General features: G+C 28.5%; 1 protein-coding gene across 3 annotated transcripts in view; it reads left to right on the forward strand.

Moving 5' to 3' along the window:
• LOC145180556 (NIPA-like protein 2) overlaps positions 1–7,393 on the forward strand; it is a 7,556-nt gene extending 163 nt beyond the window's left edge. The window contains exons 2-14 of one of the 3 annotated variants that reach the window (XM_090078938.1): positions 83–151; positions 849–907; positions 1,104–1,207; positions 1,316–1,375; positions 1,455–1,507; positions 1,624–1,692; positions 2,113–2,209; positions 4,836–4,971; positions 5,068–5,156; positions 5,256–5,319; positions 5,434–5,531; positions 5,888–5,963; positions 6,199–6,339. In XM_090078938.1, coding sequence (XP_089935064.1) covers positions 83–151; positions 849–907; positions 1,104–1,207; positions 1,316–1,375; positions 1,455–1,507; positions 1,624–1,692; positions 2,113–2,209; positions 4,836–4,971; positions 5,068–5,156; positions 5,256–5,319; positions 5,434–5,531; positions 5,888–5,934 — 945 coding nt within the window. In that variant the 3' untranslated portion in view covers positions 5,935–5,963; positions 6,199–6,339. Of the gene's footprint in view, positions 1–82; positions 152–848; positions 908–1,103; positions 1,208–1,315; positions 1,376–1,454; positions 1,508–1,623; positions 1,693–2,112; positions 2,210–4,835; positions 4,972–5,067; positions 5,157–5,255; positions 5,320–5,433; positions 5,532–5,887; positions 5,964–6,198; positions 6,720–7,076 lie in introns of those variants that run through there. The other 2 variants (XM_090078939.1, XM_090078937.1) reach the window with 2 other exon arrangements.
• Positions 7,394–8,205: the final 812 nt, after the last annotated feature.

The following is an 8,205-nucleotide window of genomic DNA, read 5'->3' on the forward strand; positions in this document are numbered from 1 at the left end:
TTGTAATCAATTGATCATTGAATTGTTTAAAATATTTGACTGCTATAACCATATATTAAGCTTGGTGAATATTTTTTTCTAGCGAATTTTGTTGGGAGTGGTACTGGCAATTACAGGAAATTTGTTAATTAGTGTATCAATGAATATACAGGTTTTTATCTGTTTCTAGTTTTTAGTTATATCATTTACATATTACAAAAAACGTAACTTGTTCTCAGTTGTCAGTTGGTATTGGCGTTATTTAACCTTGTTAATAAAATCCTCTCCCAAATTATTCAAAGCTTTTTTTAAATTTTTTTTGGAAAAAATATATATTCTTTTTAATCGAAGTTTATTTGAAAATTAGTAACACTTAGGGTCACAATTTATGATTCAAAACAGCAGTTTCGAATAGTTTTGTGATGCATGAAGATTTTTCTCCAATATAATAAAATGGTTTTTTTTTTTTACCAATTCAAGTTTATTTCTTTTTCAAAAAAAAATAAAATATATTGATAGTAGCTGTAAGTGCAGTTGGCAAAAAATAAAGTTCATTAAAACAACTCATAAAACATATTTTAAAAACACAGTGTTATTGAATATTGACCTAGTTTTCTGACAGGAGCAAATGGCATAATATGACATCATCATGACATAATCTTTAGATATATACTTATCAATTATTAATTACAAATTGCTATTCAAAATTGTATATAAAAATATTTATATCAATATTTGTGGCAAAAGGATATTTTAATTGTTATACTTTTCTTGTATTTAAACTTTAAGATTTAAAATGCTGAAAAAATGTTTCAAACCAATTGAATTATTATTGAAACCCATTTTTTGCTTTTATTTTTTGTCTGTAGAAATATTCTCATAACAAACTGATACCTGGAACATCTTACATAAAAAGCTTAACATGGTGGTAGGTTTTTCTTTATAATCAAATTCATAAAAAATTCACAAATTACAAGATAAAAATTTTCATTTTTACATAAAGTTTCGTTTTTATAAGAGAAGATTCACAGTGTGAAATTACAAGATAAAACTAGCTTTTCATTTTTATAGTTTCAATTTTATAAGAGAAGATAATTTTTACAGGGAAGGAATAATTTTTATAGGGGAGGAATAATTTTGATGGCTGTTGGAGAAGTAGGAAATTTTTCTGCATATGCTTTTGCTCCAGCTTCTTTGGTTGCTCCTCTTGGTACTTCAACTGTAATTGGTAATTTATCTATTTTTATATTAAATGGTTAATTAACATAATTATCTCATTTATCTCCTATTTGGAACAAAAAGCTTTTTATTTTATTTTCATGCAATATATTTTCAGCAAATGCGGTTATTGCAGTGGTTTTTTTAAAAGAAAAGATCAGGTACAGAGATTTTCTTGGTAAGTTCTAGAATCTTTGCTTCTGCTATATTTTCTTATGTATTGCTACTTGTTAAAATCTATATTTTTTTTATCATAGGAATAGTCCTTGCAATAGTTGGTGCTTTTCTTCTCATCACGTTTTCTAATAAAGTAAGTTGATCATTTTTGTAATAATTCTTTTGTTAAATATTTTTGTAAATAATCCTTTTTTTTTAACCTTAAAATTTCAAAGTCGTTTTGTCTTATGAAAAAGTTTTTTCATTTAGACAGATACAATGTTGTCTGCTCAAGAAATACTTGTGTACATCAAACAATGGCCTTTTTTAGTCTACTTGGTATACAATTATAATATGAATTGTGCTCAACATGTTTTTTTTTTTTTTTTTTTTTTTCTGCATAGAAATGGCGCTTATCTTGATTATATTGTTTTTTGTATCAACAAGAAAATTGAAATAATTCATCCTAAAGCACCTACCTTTCAAACAGGGAAATAAATAATTTGAACCAAAAATTATTTGATGAGCTGATAAAAGAAACTTAATAATATTTTGATTGGTTTACTAAAAATGTGTGACTAACAGAGAAAATCTTTTTTAAATTAGCTACTAAATGGGTTCTAAAAAGTTGTAAGCTTGCAAAGAAGCATGTTGGGCTTATCTTAATCTTGCATTCTTAAAGTGTTTTAAAGCAAGTGTTTTACATCAAGGTCTTTAAGTTTAAACTTTAGTGCTTAAGTGCACTTTTATTTTTTTCAGGTGATTGAAATTGTTGCTTTTGGGTGTTTTTTCTTTTGGGACAGATACTATGAACTTGGAAAAATAATAGTAATTTTACTTCAAGTTGCTATTCTAGGTATGTATAAAATATTTATGAATCTCGATTTTTAAGTTTATTGCTTAAACATTTGAAAAATAATTTGTTGTGCTTTGATTTGAACTGTGGTTAGTGACAATGAGCACTTTGAGCAACTTAGACCAATCAGCACTTAGAGCAACTTAGACCAATCAGTACTTTGAGCAACTTAGACCAATCAGCACTTAGAGCAACTTAGAGCAATCAGCACTTTGAGCAACTTAGACCAATCAGCACTTAGAGCAACTTAGACCAATCAGCACTTTGAGCAACTTAGACCAATCAGCACTTAGAGCAACTTAGACCAATCAGCACTTAGAGCAACTTAGACCAATCAGTACTTTGAGCAACTTAGACCAATCAGCACTTAGAGCAACTTAGAGCAATCAGCACTTTGAGCAACTTAGACCAATCAGCACTTAGAGCAACTTAGACCAATCAGCACTTTGAGCAACTTAGACCAATCAGCACTTAGAGCAACTTAGACCAATCAGCACTTAGAGCAACTTAGAGCAATCAGCACTTTGAGCTATGTACCCTAGTTGACTATCTTACAGAAAACTTATAAGTCTTGTAGGATGGCAATATTCTTATATTATCCTTTAGGATATCCTAAAGGATTCGTAAGATCGTAAGTAAAAACAGAAAAGTTGTTTTGTTAATGTTAATTCTGTAAAATATACTTTTTTTCACAAATGAAAAAAAAGCGCGTTTCTTAACTTCACTCAGATAATTAAAGGAGAAACTAAGAAACGCGCTTTTTTAACAATTTCGCTATAAAAATTTCATTTTCATTTGTTATAACAAGGTATATCCTGTTTAATCTATAAAAACGTTTACATTTTGTTTGGTACATGTACTAAAAAAAAACAATATCTACTATACTATTTATTTATTTGTTAATGTGCAAAATTTATTTTACACAGAATGAAATTTTATTTCAATAAGAAAATATTAATTCCAACTTAAACTTACCTATTACGAATCTAAAATTAAATAGCCTACAGCATCCTATGAGAATCCTATTTTGATCCTTCAAGATCTTTTAAAATATTCTTTTAGATCTTACCTTATCCTATAAGATTTCCTTTAAATCCTACAAGATCCTTCAAAAGGATACTTATAGGTCTTGCAGGGACTTGTGCAACTCAACCCATGGGATTCTTGTAGGATCTGTAAGATCAGTCAACTAGGGTAGGCTCTACTTTAGATTGTTATCAAAATGGAAAAAAAAATGTTTTTTTGAAAATAATTATGGTTTTACAAATTGTTTGAATGTTAGAAAAAGTTCTAATCTTTTAATTAAAAAAAGAAAATAGCAAAAGAAGTACAACTTGGTAAAAATAGGTAACATGGATTAAGTGTCTTATAGTTTGACATGTCCACCTTATCAGCATGTATTAAAAAATGCCTTATTGCTTGATAGTATACTATCACTTTTTTTCCATTTACATATTGTTTAGTAAACTTAACAAATAAATAATATATTTTTAAAAAATGTGTTATAGGTTTACACTAAACTACACATATTCTGTTGTTTTTTTTGTGGTGACATTAGATATCTTTTTAGTGATTTCTGAGAAATCCAGAAAGAAAAGTCATCAGAGAGAATTGCCAGATCTTACAGTAAGCCCAGAATAATATCTTTACTTGCAACATCTGTCAAAGTTGGCTGTTTTCTATTGTGCAATAGTATTGGACTGAAGTTTCAGTTATTTTTAAGACAAGTCCTGAAAGATCACTATTAACCAGGCAGCAAGGTTATGATATGCTGATTTGAATAACTAAAAAAAATCCTAAAATAGGGCACATCTGTTATTCAAGCTGAACTGATTTAAAATATTAATATCCTTGAAGAATAGAATGTTTAAATTGATTTTTTTAAAAAAGACATCATATATGACATTATGCTGCCACTTTCAAAAGATAAGTTAACAAACTAATCTAATATATAAAGCCCAAAGTTTGTATGTGTGTATGTGGTTGTGTTCTTTATACTAATCCACAGTTTTGATCCCATCCTCACTAAATTTTGCACACAGGTCTAATTTTTTCCAGGGAAGGTTTTAGGCCAGGTTTGGACCACCTTGGACTCCTCCAACCACTCCTTGCCCCCAGCAAGGAGGTGATTACAGAGCTAATAATTTTAATAATTTTCACCAGTCAAAACCAAAACATTTTAAATGTGTGTCAGCAGTTTTTTATGAAAATTTTTGAGGGATATTTTTGGAAAAGTATACCTATAATTGAACAAGAAAATTGCAAAGACAGATTTTTAGTTTGCAGATACGATTATTGTGACTTATCAATGTATTTGTTGCGAAAAGCTACATTACAACAGTGTGGTTTAGTTCCTAATAACATGACTACATAGCAAAAATTGCATTTCTGATAATGGAGTAAAGTTTTATATCTAATAGCTGGAAAACCCAGCACATTGCACTGGGTTGATAGTATTTTTAACAATCTGAAAATTCTTTATAAACGTGTGCATTCCTGATTTTTAATGGATGCTGCTGGCAGCAATTGCAACGTTACGTTTTTATATCAACATTTTCACGGTAAATTATTTGGCACTATTTGCATTATTGTAGGCTTGATTCAAAAAACATTTTTCTTGTACTAGGGTCATTCACAGTCATCACAGCAAAGGCTGTCTCCTCCATGCTGAGTATAACTTTTCGTGGATTAAGTCAGTTGGGTCAACCGATCTTTTACATAATGTTTATAGTGATGGTAGTAACAGCTGTTGGCCAAGTCAGGTAAATAAGTTTTTTTTTACCCTAAAATGTTATGCAATCAATCCATAGGTAGAATTTTTGTTTATTTTTGGTTTATGTTGATTTTAACTTTTTTAGGTTTCTGAGTAAAGCCATGTCTCTTTTTGATACAACTGTCGTAGTTCCAACAAATTTTGTTTTCTTTACCATGTCAGCTATTATCAGTGGTAATTAATCTTTTCAATGCAAAATGAGTTAATAAATATTTTCTATTGAAAAATCAATATAAAAAGCAAGCTAAGTGATTTTAAATTTTGTATTTTCAGGTATTGTGTTTTACAGAGAGTTTTATGGACTGCTATTTTTAGACATATTTATGTTTTTATTTGGGTAGGTTCACTTTGTGGTTTGTGTAATTTTTTTAAACTGTTAGAGTTTGTAAATAAGTTTGTTTTCTTCAAGTTATCCTTCAAAAAAATCCTATATTTTATATTTTATATATAGAGCATTTCTTTCGTTTGGTGGTGTCTATTTAATCACAGGCGATAGAAAGAAAACAGAGCTGCCACCTTCTAGGGATGAAAATCTTGCGCTCATTCCTAGTAAGTAAACATATACATTTATGCAAACCAACGCATTTAACATCTGTGTGTGCGTTTGCAAGGAGGTTTTAAATAGATAGGGCTCATGTACTCAATTACGTCACTCTTCAATTCCGTATTGTCATTTTTTGAGCGTAAGTATTTCTTCAGTCAAAATGTTGTCAATATAAATCTCTGGATAATAGTGACACAATGTATACTTTTCTTTTTCGGTTATGAAAATTTAGTATAACATAAAAAGAAGTTATAAATCTATATATCAAACCTTTGATATTGGATTATTTGTTTGTGTGGAAAAATCAAAAGCTTTTTCCAACAAAAACATCGAAAAACTGTTTCGAAGTTTTTGATTTTAGATTTTCGTTCGCCAATTAACATGTACCTATCGATCAGGAAATTATGAAGCTGAATTATCATGTATTATGCATAGATGTATGTATGTTTATGCATATACATTGTTCCATCGTAGCACCTGTTAAAATTTTAAAACCTCCTTCGTGTGTTTATGGGTGTGAGTAGCGAGTTTTGTTGCACAAGGTTTTAATGTATTATTTTTAGGATATTTTTTCATGTAACAAGAAAATTTTACACAGTTTGCTCTTAACTTTATTACTTGATATAAAATGACTTTTCACTGCACTGATGACGATTTTATGACATTTAACAGGCTCATCAACTGATACAACGAATGAATTTGTGGCTAGCCGTATACAACCTAGGGAGGTGCATGTCAATTCCGTTCTTTTAGGTTTTGACGGAGTAGAGGAAAAACCAGAAGTAGTTTCATAGCTATTAACTTGCGTGTTTGTTCGGATTTTTATATTTATTGTATTTATTTTCTAATTGAAGTTCCGAATATTGCTTTTCTATAATTTTTTGATAAAAACAATTTTTGACAATAAACGTTAACGTGCAATAACCGTTGTTTTTTGACAATAAACGTTAACGTGCACTAATAACCATTAAATAACCGTTGTTTTATTGCGCGTCGTTTAATTTTTGAACTCTAATCATTAGTTTTTTAGAAAAATCTAACTTTTCCTTAGACAATTTTTCAAAGTTTTATTTTAAATTATTTTATAACCTGTTTCAAAAAAACTGTAATTTTTTGGATTTATTGCACAAAATATTTTTAAGTTTTTTCGTGTTTCGTGTTTTTTTTTTTTTTTAAATTGATAGTTATAAGCCAAGCTTTTTTTTGTCGTTGTTGTTAATTAGTGAGGCTGAGATTCTAATTAGTGCTATTCAGTTGAAAAATTGGTAGAAAAGTAAGTACAATCTGTCGGTGAATAAGATAAAGTGTTGCATTAAACAAGCAATTTTGAAAATTGTTTTAGGATACAGACAATATTTTTTTGTTTGATAAAAAAAAAAAACATTCGCAAAAAACTTAACTTATTAAACTAATGTACATTGTTTTCTTTTTTTTTTTTTTTTGTTTTCATGTAAACTTTTGGTTATAATCAAGCGTTTGGGCAAATTTTTTATGTGCGTTTTTACGCTTCTTCATTTTCTTAAATAAAAAATTTGTTTGTTTATTTACAGTAAAACGCGAGTACTAAAAAATGACAATTTACAAATAAAAAGAAACAAGAAAAAGTGTTGTGAGCGATGCTTAAGCCCGTGATGGTGCAGTACCAACCAACTAGGAATTGATCCCCTTTGATGTATCGACTCAGCCTTAAAAGTTGACTGTCATTAGATGTAGTGTTAATCAGGCACGTGAAACCTTAAACTTACTACATCAAAGACGTTGTTAAGTGGAGTTATGTTTATATGCAATTAACTTATATTCTAAAATGGTTGTGTAAATAATCACTTAAATTGTACATAGTTATGGGTGTATATAGGGAACTTCAAAACGCACTTCTATTTATTTTTATAATTTTCATCTGGTAACTAATAAAGTGGCTATATATAGGTAAAGTTTTTTCATCTTCAAATGTCCCGGTTTTACGTAAAAGAGCGCAAAAAAAATTTCTATTAAAATTATTAACTCTCGGTCTCTCCTTCCTAAAATCGGGACGTCTGAGAATTATATATATATATAAATATATATATATAAATATATATATATATATATATATATATATATATATATATATATATATATATATATATATATATATATATATATATATATATATATATATGTAGGTCTGTAATGTACAGAATTTAGTTATATTACTTTGTAAATAAATATCTTTGAAAAATGTTTTCTATTCGTATAACTTATGTATCCTTTGTTGCACGAGATTTTACAAAAAGTATGAATGCACTAGAAATGTTAAAAGCTTCCTTCGGCTTAATTAACGAGGAAAAAAATTGAATGCTGACCACGAAAAGGAAAATCGAAGTTTCCTTTTAGTTAAATCTGCTCCTTTTTTTTTTTTTTTTTTTTTTTTTTTTTGAAAATAAAACATGTCTAAAGATGACCGAGTCCATAGGATCAACATCAAGGTGCTGTATAGCCCAATCTCTTTCAGGTTCAAATTTGAGATTTTTTTACGTTGCTGTTTGTAAACAAAATTGAATAAAAAGAAACTATAGCTTAGTTGGTATCACTGAGTCTAAACTTTGAAAAACATTTGAATTAAAGCAAAGATGTAAATTTTCCTGAAACAACTCAGAACTATATACTTTTTATTCAATTTTGTTTGTAAACAAAATTAAG

Source organism: Hydra viridissima, unplaced genomic scaffold (genome assembly GCF_058129835.1).
Source record: "Hydra viridissima isolate aposymbiotic clone 2 unplaced genomic scaffold, HvirCarnegie_v1 scaffold_2, whole genome shotgun sequence".
NCBI classification, from domain to species: domain Eukaryota; kingdom Metazoa; phylum Cnidaria; class Hydrozoa; order Anthoathecata; family Hydridae; genus Hydra; species Hydra viridissima.